Below are 19,485 nucleotides of genomic sequence, written 5' to 3' on the forward strand. Positions count from 1 at the left end.
GGGATCATGACCTGAGCTGAAGGCAGTCACTTAACCAACTGAGCCACCCAGGCGCCCTGGGTGAAATCTTTAAAAAATAAAAAATAAAATAAAATAATAAAAAAAACAATCAGAGATGAAGAACACAATAAATGACATTAAAAATACACTAGATGGAATACATAGTTTATTAGATGGCAGGAGAATGAGTCAGTGACCTGGAGGACAGATTAATGGAAAGTAGTAAAGCTGAGCAGGTGAGAGAGAAAAAATTATGCAAAATGAGAATAGACTTAGGGAGTTCAGTGACTCCATCAAGCATAATGACATTCACATTATAGGGATCCCAAGAGAAGAGAAAGAAAGGTGGGCAGAAAATTTATTTGGAATAAGAAGAAATAATAGCTGAAAACTTCCCAAATCTGGGGAAGGAAACAGAAACCTAGATCCAGTAGGCACAGAGATCCTCCAACAAAATCAACCCAAAGAAGAAGTCCACACAAAGACATAGAAATTAAGATGGAAAAAAAAAAAAACTTATAAAGAGAGAATTTTAAAAAATTTTAAAAGCAGCAAAAGAGGGGTGTCTGGGTAGCTCAGTTGGTTAAGTGCCCAACTCTTGATTTCAGTTCAGGTCATGATCTCAGGGTCATGGGATTGAGCCCCAATTTAGGCTCCACACTCAGCACAGAGTCTGCTTGAGATTCTCTCCTTCTCCCTCTGCCCCTCCTCCTGCTCTCGCTCTCTCTCTCTCTCTCCCTTCCTCTAAAATAAGTAAGTAAATAAAATCTTTTAAAGCAGCAAGAGAAGACAGTTACATACAAGGGAAACCCCATAAGGCTATCAGCTGATTTTTCAGCAGAAACTTTGCAGGCCAGAAAAGAGTGGCATGATATATTCAAAGTGCTGAAAGGAAAAAATGTGCAGCCAAGAATACTCTATCCAGCAAGGCTATCATTCAGAATAGAAGGAGAGATAAAGATTTTCCCAAACAAAAGTTAAAGGAATTTATGACCACCAAACCAGCCCTACAAAAAATGTTAAAGGGGACTCTTTGAGTGGAAAGGGAAAACCATAAGGAAGAATAAGGAAAGTAGGAAGCACAAAAGCAGTAAAAATAAGAGATATTGCACTGGATATAGAATTCTGAGTTGGCAGCTGTTTCAGCACTTTAAGTTCTGGACTCCACAGTTTCTGATGAGGAAGTGGACTGTCATTTGAATTAGCCCCTCTAGGTAATGTTTCACTTTCTCTGGCTGCTTTCAAGATGTCTTTTAGTTTTCTACAGTTTATGATGTGTCTGAGCTTGGATTTCTTTGGGTTGAGCCTGTTTCCCGGTCACTCAGCTTCCTTGGGTGGTTGTCAGCCATTATTTCTGCAATGTTTTTACAGCACTATGCTTTCTCTTCTCATTCTGTGACTTCTATGACATGATCCTGGAACTTTTCTTCTTTTCTCTGTTGTTCCGATTGGATGATTTGTATTGATCTGCATCTTTCTCTTGTCATCTCCATTTTGCTACTAAGTCTATCCAGTGAGGTTTTAAAAATTTCAGTTTGGTACTTTTCAATTCCAATATTTTCATTTGGTTCTTCTACCATCTATTTCTTTACTGATTATTTTTACTTTATTTTTTTATTTAATTAAAAAAAAAAAGATGTTATTTACTTGAGAGAGAGAGAGAATGCGCATGAGCCAGGAGAGGGGCAGAGAAGCAGACGCCCTGCTGAGCAGGGAGCCTGATGTGGGACTTAATCTCAGGACTCTGGGATCATGACCTAAGCTGAAGGCAGACACTTAACAGACTGAGCCACCCAGGTGCCCGATAATTCCTACTTTAAATGCTTATTTCAAGCGTGTTTGTGATTAGTCGTTGGAATATTTTAATCATAGCTTCCTGAAAGTCTGTGATGGTATATATTTCTTTCTTTTAGAGTTATTTTCATGGCTTTTTATATGCTGGGTAATTTGGGATCGTATCCTATGCATTTTGAATGTTACACGAGGAGAGGCCAGCAAATCCTATGGAGAATGTTGATATCTTTGTTTTAGCAAGTAATCAGTCTGGTTAGGTTCAGGCCACAAGTTCTGTGAGTGGTGATTCTAACATCAGTTCAGTTTTCAAAGCCTTTACAATGCTACTTGGATCTGTCACCATCTTGTGATCAGTGGGAGACCTGGGGAGAGATCTACCAATCTACCGATCAGCAGAGATCTCAAATATGTTTGGTATGCTAATTAGAATCAGTTACATGGGTGAACAGTGTGAACCAGGTGAGCAGGTCAGGGGTGAGCCAGAGCTCATAAATAACTTTGTGGAGTCCCTACTCTCTCTCCAGTACTTCCTGGGCCCGCTAGCCCAACACTTACAGCCCACTCCAGTAACTGAGCCTTGGCCCCACCTCCTTGGCCACAGCTCTACCAAATGGAAAAGAAATTCCCTTCCCTCACACTCTTGGCTCCTTCAGGCTCCTATTGGCAGCCAAGGGATTAGCTGGGGCTCTAGCATCAAAAATGGAGGAGAGCAAAGAAAGGGCATCGCCCCCGCTCCTTCTGAGCTCTAGCACTTATGTTTTTGTTCCGTAAGCCTGGCTTCTCTAGGATCTCTGCACCACTGTGCTCACTTCTGCAATTGGGGCTGTGCTGCATTCTGGCTGGGAGATACCAGAGGAATACAAAAATGGGAAACTCACCACTTCGGTTGTACTCAGAAATCTGGTGTTCTCCCCCACCCGCTTGGTGCTATTTACCTCTTCGAGTCTTCCAATGGTTGTGCCATACATTCTGTCCACAGGTTTTATTGCTGTGTTCAGTGAGAACAAAAGGAAGGTGTGTGTTAAACTCCACTTAACCTGGAACACAAACCTTCCCTACGATATTAAAAGCTATAGAACGTGTAGGGTATGATCATGTACTTGTGCACCCCCCAAGAAACATATATGTAACTCCATAGTTAAGTGTTTAGAGAAAAGGTCTGCAGGTTTACATACCCAACTTAACACCAGTTTCCTCTATGAAGGGGTGCAGAACTTTGGTGAGGGGGCGGTCCTGAAAGAACCTTCACTTTATACTTCTTTTTTAATTATTTTAACCATGCACTATTGCTTTTGTAATTTTCAAAATAGGAAGGTGTGAGGGAAAAGACTAGGAAAAATTAATAGTTCAACTCAAAGTTGAATATACAGAAAGTATTTTTCCTGGGTATATCTTGTTAAACATTTGTCTGATGAAAAATCCACTTTAGGAGTCAATATGATCATACATTTTCTTCAACCATTGATGTACTAATCAGAATTATTTCCCACAAAAGAGAAACTTTAGCCTGCAATATTAACTTTATTCACATTTTCCAAGTAATTGCAATATTAAATATAAGCTAAAAGCAATACATAGTTCTTAGAAAATACAACCCAAAATTCTCATTGCCTGAGCCAACGTTGTGATTACAGATGCCCAGCTTTTGTTCCTTCAGAATGTTAAAGTGAAGTCCGTACTCAAACATACAACAACATGGGGAGACTGTTCTTAAGTACAGTTTTGCTAATTATAAAAGAAATCCAAAAAGAGGCTTCTAATGTCTTCATGCAGGTGTCCTTTCAAAATGGAAATAAGTATTTAAGAAGCAACTTATTTCTATCTCTCACCAGGAGGCTTGAAGGGAGCAAATCTGGGCCAATAATCTAGACATAGTTCCTTGCATATACTTTGGTATTAAGCATATACTTACACTGAATGACTCCCTACTCATTCTGTTGTATAAAAATCCATTTCAAATGCAAACATTTTGAAATGATCAGGTCACATTTTTAGGATCCCTTTTTAAATATTAAGTAACTTATCACCAGACTATAGTAAGGACCTTATGAGTCAGGCATTAGCATTTTAATATCAAAACAAATACAGAATCAAGATAAATAAACATTAGCACCATTTTTAATCTAGTCCAGGGTAAAATGATCCACGAAACTATTTTTTAACTGAAGCAGTCACAAGAAAAGTTGTTCTCACTTCCAACATATGCTTTGCCTCTCTCCCTCTTTGCCAATAATGCTTTTAAACATTTTAAATACCAAATACTATAACATTCCCTTTTTAAAGTTTATGCTCAATACAGCATTTCGAGTTAAAAGGAGGAGAATCACTGTAGATTTTTTTAAACCCTGCCAATAGCACAGAATTCTGTTCTGGAAAGTGACTTCTAACAACTCAGACACCTTTCATGCAATTTAGCTGACCGCGTTGGAGTGACCTCGCATACACACCTTTCAAGTTATTAGCAATTTTTATTTAATGAAACAATGACAAAGCTATTACATATGAAGTGCCATAAATATGTGCCTACTACATCATGAGCAATTAAGATAACCTACACCCTATTATATGTTTAGTAAACTTCAAAAAATGTATATGTGTGCTTAGAAATGTCATGGTGGGGGGGGGAGTACATATATATACATATATATAAAACCAGAAGTACCAAAGTATTTTGATACCTCCTAAATAAGAGCAGCCTTTTAGGTTTTAAAAGAAAGAAAAAGAAAGAATAGATTCCTATTTACTTCTCATTCACCTTGGCCCAGCAGAGTGCTAGATTATTATTCAATATTCTATTACTGCTTTTAATAAAGGTAACACAGAAAACATGTTTATGGCAAACGGTTTTAATTTTAAAGCCAAAATTTAAAAGAGAGAGTCTTATGTAGTAATTATTTTGTTATATCTTTCTAAGTGTCACTGGATTCTCAAACAGTTTCAAGCTTTTCAACGTGAAAGGTAATTTTAAACTATCTTCCTGTCTTCCAACTTGTCCCATGATTTAGGAACATAGTTACAAATACATTTGTTTCTCCAGTGAGAAGGAAAAAGTAAGACCATCAAATTGTTACCACTTAAAAAAACGTCATGGGCTCAAAGGGTAATTTCCACCCCTAAAAAGAAAAGACACCCTAACCAACTAATGACTCGGGCATGGGAAGGGCACTCACAATTAATTCAGATTGATTAATTCATTGTTCACGCACATTAACAGTACTTTAAAAAGCTTGTTCATTTGTCCTCTACTTAAAAAGGGGGCAATTGGCCAATATTGCCTTCTAGGTTTTATCTCTATCTGGAGTTTTCAGTAGTAAGCACATTAAATACGAGTCTGTTCTCTAAAGGAGAGAGTCTGGCTTGGTCAAAGCCTGAGGAAGTTGGGTTTCTAAGGCAGCCCGTCAGTGTGGGGCCTGAGCTACTCCCAAGGCTAGCTTCCCTAAGATTGTCCGGTGCAACAGGAACGCTTGAGCTTCATGGCTAAAACCAAACATGCAAGAAGTGGTTGGAAAGGAACAGTTTTTACAATCAGCTACACCATCACAATGCCACATTAATCTGATCTTTAGGTACCTGCAGTGTTTAAGGACTTTAATAATAATTACAGCAACATTCACCAGAATTATTAGCAAGGTTGTTTGGACCAACATATAGAACTTCCTGTTAAATATACATCTCAATGATTAGGAGAGCTCTCTATGTAAAAGAATTCACTTCAAAACAATGCAAATATTTAAAAAGTTGTGTTTTTTTTTAAAGCTCATGATTCGTAAGTGAGTCGTCAAAGCTCAGTACAGTTGTAAGATGACACTGTGTGAAGACTTTATGTGGAATAAGACATATTTGTGTTCTAAAAATTGACGATAGGGGCGCCTGGCTGGCTCAATCAGTACAGCAGGCGACTCTTGCTCTGAGGGTCGTGAGTTCAAGCCCCATGTTGGGGGTGGAGCCTACTTAAAAAAAAAAAAAAAGTAAAAATTGACCATAATACTTCAAAGACAGAGTAAAAACATCAAGGAAATGTTCAACCTCACATCTAATGGCAAATTTTATTCGCCCATCTCCAGGTGACAACCTGGCCTAGGCAAAGACCCCTTTCCTCTCTTATAGAGAATTTAGGACTCATCCTTCCTGTAGATTCCTGTCTCTGCTGAATAGAAACCAGTGCTCCTTAAAACCATTTTTCTACCCCGAGAGCAAATGTACCAGGGAAGGCGCACTTGGCTTACACACTCACAACTGTGTCTCGACACACACTACTATTCTCCCACTGTAAGTTCTCTGTGACATCTACTGGCTGGGAGTAACGCGTTTCAGCCAGAAGTCTGAATGACGTACAGAGTCGAGGCTTTGTTATGAATGAGTCTGTAGAGAAGAAAGTGCAGAAAGGAGGGGTAGGCCACATCTCTAACTGGTCTCTTAATATTTGCCCCCTGTCCCCAGGGAGCAAGACAATCTCAACATAATTAAATGAAATTTCACACTGTGAGTTCTAAATGTCACTGCCAACTATTCTAGAAGAGGCAAAAGCCCACAGTGCGGCAAGGAACTGATTCCCAGTTAAGTGTTTAAAAAAAAAAAAAAAAAAGTTGCAATAATAATAAAAAAAAGGTTCAGTACTACTCTGAAGACACAGCACTGGCACTTCAGTCATTGGAATGCATTCGATCTATTAAACTATGAAACAGTAAGTGCCTCAGTGACTCCTAAGGAGAAAAGAGGACCCTCACCCAACGCAGAGAATTCTTAAATATCACAGTCTCTGGGACGTGGTGCCGAAACTGAAACACAAACAGGTCTGGTTTCACTACACAAGGAGTCAATATTAGTGTTGAAAACTCAGTTGACAAGCTATTCTTCCACAAAGAAAACTCCACAAAAGGAAAATGGGTCTAAAGCTGCAAGTTGGAATGACCTCACTGGCTGTGGAATCTGGAAAGTGATGAGAACAGGATGACAACAGGCTCTAGCTAATCTGACGACAATACTGAGTGTTAAACATCTGTAGCCATTTAAAGGCATTCGGTGTCGGTGTCTGCAAAGATTAAGATGCTTTAAAACAAAACCCTTATAAGAATATCAAATATTTAGGGGATTAGCGTCAGAAATGACCAAATGTCTATGGCTTCAACTGTCACCCTACAGCTGAGGTAGGTGACCAGGATCTATCGAAATAGAGCAGTCTTGAGGAAATTCCCCACGAGAAACCTTGCGTCGTCCACTGGTTTCTTAAACCTGTGTCTGTTTTCTTTTGATGGTTTTTCTTTTGTTCTGTTTCTTCTTTCTTTCATTTACACTTTTTCGAAGAGGCTGTCCCAGCAACCGTTTCTGCCTTTAGGCTCGTGCTGAGTAGCATCTCATGTATTCTGTCATCCACGGGTTCTCGGAGGGGGAAGGCTTTATCCTTCTGTTCTTCTCCACCTCTACGGAGTGGGCGCGCTGCCTCTGAGCCATCAGTTTCCTTTTTTCCACCTGCCTTCTGTTCTTGGCTCGTAATGCTGATTCATGAATCTAAGGTATTCAAAAATAAAAAAATTATTATTTCCAAAATAAATGCATAATAAGTTCCGTGGCTTTTGTAACAGTTTCCAAGAATATCTCCAATGAAGCCATGCGCAGGTCACCTGAAGCAGGCCAGAGGCAAGCCCGGCCCCGTTGGTTCGCTTCTCCCCAAAAGCCATCCCCTTGCCTGCCGTCAGTGACCAAGACGCTGTACCACCAAAAACGTCCACTGCACTGAACTGTAGATAGAAATAAGCAACCAATTTGCAATGTGCCTCTAGAAATAGGCTCTGGAAAATTATTGAAAAAGCTTAGCATCAAGCCTGGATAAGTATTCCATTAAAGGACTTTAAATGTTTTACAACAGTATACTAAACAACAACAACAACAAAAAAAGTCTCAAGGGATTTTTACCACATAAAACATTTCGTACTACAGATAAACTCTCTTAAACTTAATCCCATGGAATTGCCAGAGTCTTTTGTTAAACCACAGCTTCATTGTCTCAAATATCACTCCAAAAAACACCATCTGCTAGGGCTCGTTCAGAAGTCTGTTCAATAAGAATCTGATTATGGTATTTCATCGGAATTCAAACCGTACTTTCTGCTTCTTGTCATTCATTCTTTGCTTTAGGCTGTAGCAGCAACGTTAACACTAACATACGTGACTCCTTTGGGCCTCCACACGTGAAGACCTCTTGTCAGACACGTTCTCAGGACCAAGGGAGAGGACAACCAAGGCTCCAAGGAGCAAAAGGCACCGGATATGGATGAGCAGGGGAAAACATAATCATCCATATTTAATGCAAAGAGCAAAAGGGAGTCTACAGTAGATGCCGAGAACTATAGGAGAAGCCATCTAACAAAAGAAAACAAAGGGGTCAAGGAATACCAGTTATCAAAGCCCCAAGGAACTGGAAACCTCTCCAGAGGCCCGTGGCAAATCCAGATGGGCCACCACCAGCCCTGGTCATGCTCCTCCTCCTCTGGCCCACCGGCCTCCCAGCAACCTGAAAACCCTGCTTCCAGCCACTTCTTCACCTGGCTCCATATCGGTAAACCTTCCAGATACCAGCTAACTCCCAGCAAAATCCCTCTATCTCCGGGAAGCTAACACCCAGACTCCTGTTTGCCAATCAGATGCCCAGGTCTGGGCTTTCCTTGCCCTCCCCCCCGCCCCCCGACCATCCCCTAAGACCTACCATGACGCCCAAGCATCGCAGTGAACACAGGACAGGTTCACAGGAACATAGCCCAACTCCCATCCTCCAAGGAAAGGCAGAGAAGCTGGTGCACACGAACCCACCTCATGCACCGGAGCGGAAGCACAGACGTTGTGAGTTTTTTGGCTTCCTGTATCCGTCTGTTTTTCTCCCCACCCATAAAGGGCAAACGGATGCTTGTTCTCTTTTATTTTACTTGATGATCTTTGAGGACTTTTGACTGCTTTCCTACTTCCTCTAGCAAATAAGGCACTTTGTTGCTGTCGAGGTTCAGTACTGCTAGGTAACTTGTCAGTCTCTTTTGTTCTGATCTGTTGTTCAGGGTTTTCTTTTGTATCTTTCACTGGCAGTGCTTTTCAAAAAAAAAAAAAAGGAGATAAAACAAAATGAGAATGGTTTAAAATCACGTTTCTATATAATTACTTTAAATATTTGGGTTGTGAAATTCATAATGCTTAGTTCAGTAACTTGTTCGCTTATAGCTCAATTCACAATTTCCTGGAGAGCAGAAATACAGAAACAAATTAGTATCACACTTTTCAGTCCATCCCATTTTAAAATCAATAAATACACCAATATTGAACCAAGCCTATTCAAAAGCAACAACTGTTGTGCATATTCTTTTTTTAAAAAGATTTATTTATTTATTTATTTTGGGGTGGGGGAGGGCAGAGAGAGAGAGAGAATCCCAAGCAGGCTCCATGCTCAGCACAGAGCCCAAAACAGGGCTCGATCTCACAACCCTGAAATCATGACCTGAGCCGAAATCAAGAGTCGGGCGCTCAACCCACTGAGCCACCCAGACACCCCTGTTATTCATATTCAGAGACTAAGCAGCTCAATTAAATATTAAAAGCTAGAAAACACCACAGCCTAACAGCTTTCTCCACAATCCCAAGATAGGTCCAATCATCAGTGTCTTGCTTCAGAGAAAGATCTGGATTTGTGCTAATCACTCAGCGGCGGCAAAAGGTTAGTTTTTAATTTACTCAACTGGAGTTCCAGGATTCCATTTCTTTCTGAGGCACCATGATTATGGAAAGCTCCTGATGGTGCTTACATGCTCAATTTCATTTCTTTTTGACGTTCCATGAATATAGAAAGTTCCCTATGGCTCTTACCTGCTCCTTGTAAGAGCGAGCTGGCGACCTCAATTTGAAAGGTCCTCAGTCACAATTGGGAGTGTTTCCATAGTTACTCACATAGGCTCCCAGCCCACATTCCCAGTATGAAGAGCTGGAGAGGAGAGCTCCCCCAACACGTGCAATAGAAATGCCTGCATGAATGAGAACCCACAGTGTACATGGTCCTAAATTCTGTCAGCAGAGCTGGAGAAACTCTGGAGGAAAATGGGACTGCCCTGGGACAGCTGGGTGGCTTGGGCGGTAAAGCGTCTGCCTTTGGCTCAGGTCATGATGGCATCGAGCCCTGCATCGGGCTCCCTGCTCGGCGGAGAGTCTGCTTCTCCCTCTGCCTGCCGCTCCCCCTGCTTGTGCTCTCTCGCTCACTCTCACTCTATCTCAAATAAAATCTTAAAAAAAAAAAATGGGACTGCTCTACCTGAGGTCAACACCAGACATTAAGGATACACTCTAAAACATACCCACTTCCCTAACATTTTATGATTTTCATTATTTTTAATAAATCTTTTATCTTTTATAAAAGTTATACTGTTTGGTTTAAACCCTTTGCGAGCTCATGTTGCATTTCAGCCTAAATTTACGTTCTGTTTTTATTGACATAACATTGGTATATAACATTATAATTTGATATTTGTATACACTACAAAGTGATCACCACTGTAAGCCTAGTTACTGTCCATTGTGCAGTTGAGCCCCTTCACCCATTCTGCCCTCCCCCATCTCCCTCCCCGCTCTGGTAACCGCTAATCTGTTCTCTGTATCTATGAGTTTGTTTTTGTTTTGTTTGTTGATTTGTCTTGTTTTTTAGATTCTCCATATAGGTGAGATCATATGGTATTTGTCTTTCTTCATTTGGCTCATTTCACTTAGTATGAAACCCTTTAGAGACATCCATTTTGTTGCAAATGGCAAGATTTCCTACCCTTTTCTGTGGCTACTCTGAGTAACATTCTGTCGTGTGCATATATAAGCCTTAGGTTCTTTATCCATTCATCCGTCGATGGCCACTTAGGTTGTTTCTAGATCTTGGCTATCGTATCTCATGCTGTGATAAACACAGGGGTGCCCATGTCTTTTCAAATTAGTGTTTTTGTACTCTTCAGATAAATACCCAGAAGTGGAATTGCTGGATCATACAGTTAGTTCTATTCTTACTTTTGTGAGGAATCTCCATATTGTTTTCCATAGTGGCTGTACCAACTTATATTCCTACCAAGTGTATGAGGGCTCCCTTTTCCCCACATCCTTGTAATACCTGTTATTTCTGATCTTTTCAGTAATCACAACTCTAACAGGTGTGAGGTGATATCTAATTGTGGTTTTGATTTGCATTTCCCTGATAATTACTGATGTTTAATGTCTTTTCATATGCTTATTGGCCATCTGTATATCTTCTTTGGAAAAATGTCTATTCAGAGCCTCTGCCCATTTTTTAATTTGGGTTGTTCGGGTTTTTTTGTTGTTGAGTTGTGGGAGTTCTGTATATAGTTTGGATATTTAACCCCTTATGGGATAGGTCATTTGCAAATATCTTCTCCAGTTCAATAGGTTGCCTCCTTTTTACTTTGTTGATGGTTTCCCTCACTGTGCAGAAGCTTTTCAGCTTGTTGTAGTCCTGTTTGGTTATTTTTGCTTTTGTTTCCCTTGCCTTTGGAATCAAGTCCAAAAAACACATCGCTAAGACTGATGTCAAGGAGCTTACTGCCTGTGTTTTCTTCTAGGAATTTTATGGTGTCAGGTCTTTAACCCACTTGAGTTAATTTTCGTCTGGTGTTAAGACTGTGATCTAATTTCATTCTTTTGAATAAGAGCTCCTTATGCATCTGGGCTCCATTTCACTTACCCCAGCTGTTTAAGGATCTTTAAGGTCTTAAGGATACCCCTCACTTTAGATGCTCCAGAATTTGTCCCTAGGTAATGATTTTATAGATTGCTATTCCAAAACCTCATCACTTCTTTAGGACATACTCTTGTCCCTTACTATTTTTAGCTGTGATTCTTTTCTTGCTTCTGTCCATGTTCCCTTTAGAGTAAGCCCCTGAATAAGAAGTCCAGATCCCACAGTGTACATGGTCCTGTGGCACAAATGTAAGAAGCCTTGCTGTCTGTCTTTAGCAATGACCTTGACTCTACCAGACTGTTTCATTTATTACTACATATTTTAAGAGATAACGCACTGACCCTGGAGTTTAGTGCTCTGTACCACGGTGCCGTATCTTTAAACACAGCACTTGAGCTGTTTGCGGATAAGACGAGACGCCAATCTTCCATTTTACCATGAGAACCTAAACCCATTCATTGCTCAAACATTTCTGAGTGATGTGTCCACACATTGTTCTCTTCTCTTTGCTGGCTATAGGAAGAGGGGGAAAGAAGCCCATCAAGACCAAGACAAAGGGAAATAGAAAGTGGGGTGAGGGGGGGGAACGAAGGCTTGTGCAGTCACAATACTGAGAAAGAGAGGGAAAACAACCCAAATCATCTTCATTGATTCATTTCCCTTCTTTCTCTTCCTCTCCCATTCCCTATGTGTCTAACCCAGGTCTTCCAGAGAAGCTTACCCAGAGAAGGTAATAATGATTTCGTTTAAAGGATAAGCTAGCCAGGAAGAAAAGAGAAAAGAGAATCTCAGCAAGGGGGAATGTCTCGTTCAAAGGCCCAGAGAGGAGGGAATATAAATAGTTCAAAATGACAGGTACACAGAGAGTCTATGGATGAAGACATGGAGCAGGTAGCAAGGGTGAAATAAAGACTTTCTATGCCAAACTCAGGAGTTTTATTTTATCCTGAAAATGATGAAGAATCACTAAAGGATTTTAAGCTGGAAAATGACATGGCCCTATTTACATTTTAGGAATAACGCCTCTAACTAGCAACGTGAAGGATGAGTTAGAAGGGTGAGGACAGAAAGGCCAGCTAGCAAACGATGGCAGTCTGGGGGTGGTGTGGGAAGTGGGGGGAGGTAGGGACCGACAGGCACGGTAGAGGTGGAGAGGCAAAGAAGGACCAGAAGGGGGCCCGCCAAGCCCGGCAGGTGCTCAGACTCACCGGGCACTTGCGAAGTACACACTGACCAGAACAGCAGTGAGATGGTGCCAAAGCCTCTCCCAGAGCAGACAGCCCAGCAACACTGGGTAGGACTGACAGGTGAGCACGGACACAACGCAGCCCTGGGCACAAAGAGGAGGCTACAGCTCCCCCAGGTGTCTGGAGTGGATGGGCATGCTGTCCTCTAATGAAAGGCCCACCAAAGGATAAGGAAAGGAGAGTCGCCTCAGATGTGACATGCTTCTGGAACAGCCAAGCAGGCAGCAGCCGGACACTTAATCTGGGGCCGGGAGAGGTGGTGAGTGAGCAGGTGGGAGCTGAGGCCTGGATGTGGAACAGAAGCAACGCAGTCAGAGAAGGGGAGAGTAGAGTCAGGCCCCCGGGACCGTGATTTAAGGAGCAGCCAGGCAGAGGAAGGGGCGCCGAAAGGGCGAGAAAGATTGCTAGAAAAGTAGAAAAACTAACCAGGTGAGCAATGAAGGGAAGAGCTTCGGTGAAGGAGATAGCACTTAACAGTGCCAAATACGATGGGGGCAGGGGGGTGTCAGTGAGACGAGGAGGAAGAGACTTGGCATTTGGCAACCAAGCTGTCCCATGGCGGACAGAGGGGAACGTGGGGTCAGGGAACCAGACTACAGCGGGCTACAGGGTGAACAGAGTGGAGACCTCAGTTCATAGTCAACAGTGGACTACGGGACCAACCCTCCCCAGCATGGATAAAGACTGCTGCTCAAAACCCAGAAGGTCCACAGGCACCCAACACAAAAAACTCAACTCTTCTCTGGAGACCTGAGGCCTCAAATTATCCCTGCAAATGATTTTGCAAACATAATTATGAATGTACTGCAAAATAATGAGCCAGCACACAAGGAGAGAAGATAGTAAGGAAGGACCAGCAGGAGTAATAGCCTTGACATGAGGGAATTAGCATTAACAGACTATAAAATAACGGCATTTACGCTCCGTAATACTTCAAGAAAAAGACAAACTCAAGTACATCTGCAGCAGCAGGAGACAAAGATGGAAAATACAGAAGAGTCAGACTTATCACTGTAATATTAATATTTATAAAACTCTTGAAGTAGTGCCTGGTATAGGAGAAGTGCATGTAAGTCTATGATTCGAAATCCTATTCAAAAGAACGAAGCTTAGAATAAAGACTTCAGACAAACAAAAACAGTGCTCAGAACCATTATAGTGGAGGATTAGAACACCCCCTTTCTCAGTAACTGACAGAACACTCAAACAAAAATCCAGTCTTGTTTTAGGACTATGCTGAATCCAATACAAAAGCCTAACCACATGTGGCTATTAAAGATAAGTTTAAATTAATTAAAATAAAGGTAAACATTCAGTTCCTCAGATAGGCTTGTCGGAGTTTAAGTGCTCAATAACCTCATCTGGCAAGTGACCACCATACTGGATGATACAAAGAACATATCCACCATCACAGTAAGTTTTATTGAACAGTCTGATTTTTTAAAGTATTTTCTAAAGATTTTTTTAAAGTATTTGAACGACAGAATTTGACCTGATGGATACATACACAACACTGTATCCAATAACTACAGGGTACAGAACTTGTAATAATATAAATGCTTGGCGTTTACAAGAATTGACATATCTAAGGCTATAAACCAAATCTTCATATATTTATTTAAATCAAATAAACTGTATCCTCTAACTGTAGTGTAATTAAACTCGATAAAATAAAAATAAAAAACTTTAAAAATCTCTAGTTTTGAAATTTAAAAACATTTTAGTGCACATCAAAAACAAATCATATGGTTACAAAAAATGGGAATGTACTCAATGTCACATTTAAAAATGGTAAAGTGTGTTAGGTATACTTTACAGCAATGTTTAACAATTTCAAAAAAAAGTAGTGGTGATGGAAGTCTGTGGAGTCTGCTTGAGATTCTCTCTCTCCCCCTCTGCCCCTCCCCCAGTGGTGCATATGTGCATGCTCTCTCTCTCTCAATAAATAAATAAAATCTTTAAAAAAAAAAAGGGGGGGGAGGGAAGAAAAGACATGCTTCTAAAGTTTCTTCACCAAGCATAATGTTTGTAGATTTTTGGTATTTGGGTTTTCTTTTTTTTTTTTTTTAAGATTTTATTTATTTAGAGAGCGTGGGCAGAGGGAGAGAGAGAATCTCAAGCATACCTCCGTGCTGAGTGAGGGGTCCGACGTGGGGCTCAACTCACCATCCTGAGATCATGACCTGAGCTGAAATCAAGATACAGATGCTTAACTGACTGAACCACCCAGCTGCCCCTAGTCTTTTTTTTAAAGGAAAATATGTTTCCTTATGTTTGTATTTATGTATTTATATACATAAATGTTAAACTTTATTTAATTTTTCATGTATTTTAAAAATCATAATAATTTTGCTTAAATAAATAAAATACTATATAACAAAACTTGGGCCTTTCTCCTGCAGGGAGTTAGGATTGATCATACTCAACTGATGGTATAGCTAAAGCAGTAATTAGATGGAAATTTATAGCCTTAAATCAATATATCCAAAAAGAAAGGCAGGGAAAAAAAAACCATACAAAACAAAACAAAATCAATAAGCATCATCTTAAAAAGTTAGAAAAATAAACTCAAGGAAAATCAGAGGGGGCACCTGGGTGGCTCAGTGGGTTAAGCGTCTGACTCTTGGTTTCGGCTCCAGTCATGATCTCAGGGTTCTGGGATCAAGCCCCGCGTCAGTGTCCAAGCTCAGTGCAGTCTGCTTGTCCCTCTCCCTCCCCCTCTGCTCCTTCCCCAGCTTGCATGTGCATTCTCTCTCTCAAATAAATAAAATCTTCAAAAAAAGGAAAATTAGAGTAAGGGAAAAAAGATCATGGATTAATAAAAACATATAATAAAGAAAATCCACATAGCCAAGCATTAGTTTGGGAAAAAAACTAATAGAATCCACAAGTTTCTGGTAAGACTGATCAAGAAAGAAAGAAGTAGGGTGCCTGGGTGGCTCAGTCCTTTGAGCGTCTGCCTTAGGCTCAGGTCGTGATCCCAGCGTCCTGGGATTGAGCCCTGCATCGTGCTCCCTGCTCAGCAGGAAGCCTGCTTCTCCCTCTCCCACTCCCCCTGCTTGTGTTCCCTCTCTCGATGTCTCTCTCTCTGTCAAATGAATAAATAAAATCTTTAAAAAATAAAAATAAAAAAGAAAGAAAGAAGTAAAAAATAAACATAAGTAAAAATACAACAAATGGAATTTAGGTTAAATACACACCAATGACATGTGTGTATAGTCCCTTCATCCCAAAAGCCCACTAGAGTGAAGGAAAAAAGGCATAACCCACAGGACAAAAAGCAAGGGAGGTGATGACATCAGGTGTTGATAAAATTTTGGAAGCTGGAAAGTAGATGAAGATGTAGAAGTGACCTTGCAAAATTGAGTAGGATGAATCCTAACTCCCTGCAGAAGAAAGAAAGGACACAAACTGAACCCCAAAAGGAACTGGAAAATGTTGCAGAAGGTCCAGCATTAATCAGTGCCCCAGCCCACATACTCTTCTAACCACATAATATGAACGTGCCTGTTGAGAATTGGGCTGGTAGATGCTTCTTCCCCATGAACCTGGGCAGACTTTTGCAAGCAAGGAATGGGGTGAAAGAGGTGCTACATGGCTCCCAGTGATAAGTCACAAAGGGCAATACAGCATCTGCCCAGCTCTCTCTCTGGAACACATGCCCTTGGCGGCCAGCCAGCATGTTATGAGGAAGGCCAGGCGCATGAAGATGTCACATGTGAATGTTGTAGCAGACAGCCCCCAGCCCTGGCACCTTCCATCAGAGGCTGCAGACAGCACAGGGTGGAAACAAGGCATACCCCTGCGCCCAGGCAAATTTCAACCCACAGAAACCATGAGCAATAATCAATGAGTATTGGAATCTTAAGCCATTAGTTTTCAGGGTAATTCTGTTATGTAGCTGTAGATACTTCTTGCACAGTCTTTCCTCTAGTCCATAAGCCAGGTGATGGCTCCTCTCCCAACCCAGAAGGCATATGGGTTACTCTCCAGAGAGAACCAGAAGGGGTATGGACTTGAAATACCAGGCACAGGAGAAGTAAGGGGTGACACCTTCCTGAAAATAGGTTTATGTGGTAAAGAACAAGACCCCTGCTCCCTTTCCCCAACTCTGTTCCCAGAATGCTGATGGCCAGGCTTGTACCTTCCAGGCAGGAGATTGGAGGTATGCTGTCTGGGGAAGTGAACACAAGAACAATGGGCATATACTATGCTTGAAGTCCCTCAGAGAAACAGCTGGTCCTCATCCAATTAGTCAACAAGCACCCCCACATCCAGAGCTCCTAAAAAGTTCTTCAAGCCTCACTCTTACATATGAGCAGACAGGCTAAGAGCAAACATGTGAGTACATCCTCGAAAAAGAAAAAGACCAAAATATACAGAAAAGACTAGGAAATACAAGAGAGCCCTCAAAGGATATTTATGGTGTTTTTTTTTTTTTTGAGTTAAAAGAAATCCAAGAAGAACAGGATGCTATTTTTTTATTTTTAATTTTTAAAAATAACACTTGGGACAAAAAACATGTAATCTTTTCAGAATTTAAAACTGGGATGGTAGAACTAAAAATTTCAGTATAAAGTTTGGAAGATAAAATTGATGAGTTCTCCAAGAAAACAGAACCCAAAATTCCAATATCAGAGAAGTTTTAAATAAAAATTTTAGAGATTTGATTCAGGAGTTATACCATCCAACGAAAAATAATCATAGAAAGAAAAACCGAATAGAGCACAGGAAATTATTTTAAATGGTACTAGAAAATATTACTGAACTGTAAGAAATATTTCCAGACTAAAGAGGCCCACCAAGTTGTCAGCCCAATGAATGATAAAAGACATACACATAGGGGGCACCTGGCTGGCTGAGTTGGCAGAACATGTGACTCTTGACCTCAGGGTCATGAGTTCAAGCCCCACATTGGGTGTAGAGCTTACGTTAAAAAAAAAAAAAAAAAAGGACATACACATAGAATTTTAGAACACCTAGGATAAAGAGAACCTCTTTAAAAACTGCCCCCCCCACCAAAAGAAAGAAAAAAAAAATGAGGTCACATACACAGGGTGTCAGAATGGCATGGTACTTCTAAAAAGCAAGACCAAAAAGTAGGATTCAATATAATAATGCCTTAAAACACTGAAATTTCTAATCTAAAATTCTCTACCTTGCAAAATATCAATCCAACCTTTGGATATAGTAAAGGCATTTTCAGTCATGCAAGGTCACAAAACCATTACTTCCCATGCAACATTTCTCAGGACTTACACAGGATGTGTTACACCAAAAGGAAGGGATTAGCCACACAAAGGATGCTTGAGATTTCTAAGACAGGGTTCAGATAAAGGAGGTAAGCAAAAGGAATACTCAGGCAAACAGTGAAGAGAAGCCCCAGACTGACAGCTGTGTCAGATCTGGGCAGCATAAATAAGGAGGATGAGGGTTCAAAAAAAAAATGTCTCCAAGGAAAAAACTAAATGAATGGAACACCTAATGTGTCTAGCATATGACAAGTTTTAAAGTACTACCAGACTATTTCAAGCTGAATTAATGATGGGAATATAAAAAATATACATAAGCAAACAAAAAAATGAAGCAATGGTTAACTTCAGGAAAAACATAAATGAAAAGAAAATGTAGTCAGAATATACTACTTGGCTCACCTGTAAATACCATTTTACATAGTCACAATAATTCAAACACAGAAACAAAACAGTGCTTAAACAAAATAGTCATATAGTTAATATTGTGCGACAAATGGGTGCTCCTATATATATGTTGGGGAGTGGGGGTGGCAGAGCTAAGATCTTAAGCTAAATCATCTCCCATGATGGGAAGTCAATATATAACATTTACAATAAAAAAGCTAACACATAAGTCTAGATGAGAAGAGGGTGGCCAAAGCTGAAAAGAGTTGGAAGGTGCACCCTAGAGAGCAAGAGGTATGGGAAATAGGTCAGAATTATTTTTTTTCATTTTAAGTATATTTTTAAAAATTATGCATATGTATAACATTGCTAAAAAATAAAATTTAATTTAAAAAGAAATGTGACTACGAAAAAAGCAATTAGAGACAGTCCAGACCACTCTTCAAGGCATGCTTCAGTCCACAGTAAACACTCCCACTGCCACCCCTATCACACACAAAGAATGTCCTGACAACTTTCTAGGACCCATCTCTCTCTTTTTTTTTTAAAGATTTTATTTATTTATTTGAGAGAGAGAGAATGAGAGACAGAGAGCACGAGAGGGAAGAGGGTCAGAGGGAGAAGCAGACCCCCAGCTGAGCAGGGAGTCCGATGTGGGACTCGATCCCAGGACTCCAGGATCATGACCTGAGCCGAAGGCAGTTGCTTAACCAACTGAGCCACCCAGGCGCCCTCTAGGACCCATCTCTTAAATAAGAACGAGAACCCAATGATCATTAGACACTTGAGAAAACTAACATGAAATTCAGATTTATAAACAAAAAGAACCAAAAATGGGGAGACAGTGGGGAACCAGAGACTATGCTATAGAAATACAAGGAGAAGAAAACAAAAAACTTCTAGTAATATCCTCAGCAAGATAATAGAAGTTACTGTATGCATGAATCAAGAACAGAATACTATTTTTTAAAAAGGAATAAAAAGAGGAAGAGAGGGCGCCTGGGTGGCTCAGTCGTTAAGCGTCTGCCTTCGGCTCAGGTCATGATCCCAGGGTCCTGGGATGGAGTCCCACATCAGGCTCCCTCCTTGGCGGGAGGCC

The 19,485-nt window shown here is 40.6% G+C and overlaps 1 protein-coding gene across 2 annotated transcripts in view; it reads right to left on the minus strand.

Moving 5' to 3' along the window:
• Positions 1-3,179: 3,179 nt before the first annotated feature.
• The window catches only part of CCSAP (centriole, cilia and spindle associated protein), a 20,114-nt gene continuing 3,808 nt past the window's right edge, over positions 3,180-19,485 (minus strand). Inside the window, exons 2-3 of one of the 2 annotated variants that reach the window (XM_081824237.1) lie at positions 8,602-8,870; positions 3,180-7,302 (exon numbers count right to left, since the gene is read on the minus strand). In XM_081824237.1, coding sequence (XP_081680363.1) covers positions 7,126-7,302; positions 8,602-8,870 — 446 coding nt within the window. In that variant the 3' untranslated portion in view covers positions 3,180-7,125. The remainder of the gene's footprint in view (positions 7,303-8,601; positions 8,871-19,485) is intronic. The other variant, XM_081824238.1, reaches the window with a different exon arrangement.

Source organism: Leptonychotes weddellii, chromosome 6 (assembly GCF_054177405.1).
Source record: "Leptonychotes weddellii isolate Sample4059 chromosome 6, ASM5417740v2, whole genome shotgun sequence".
In the NCBI taxonomy this organism is placed as follows: Eukaryota; Metazoa; Chordata; class Mammalia; order Carnivora; family Phocidae; genus Leptonychotes; species Leptonychotes weddellii.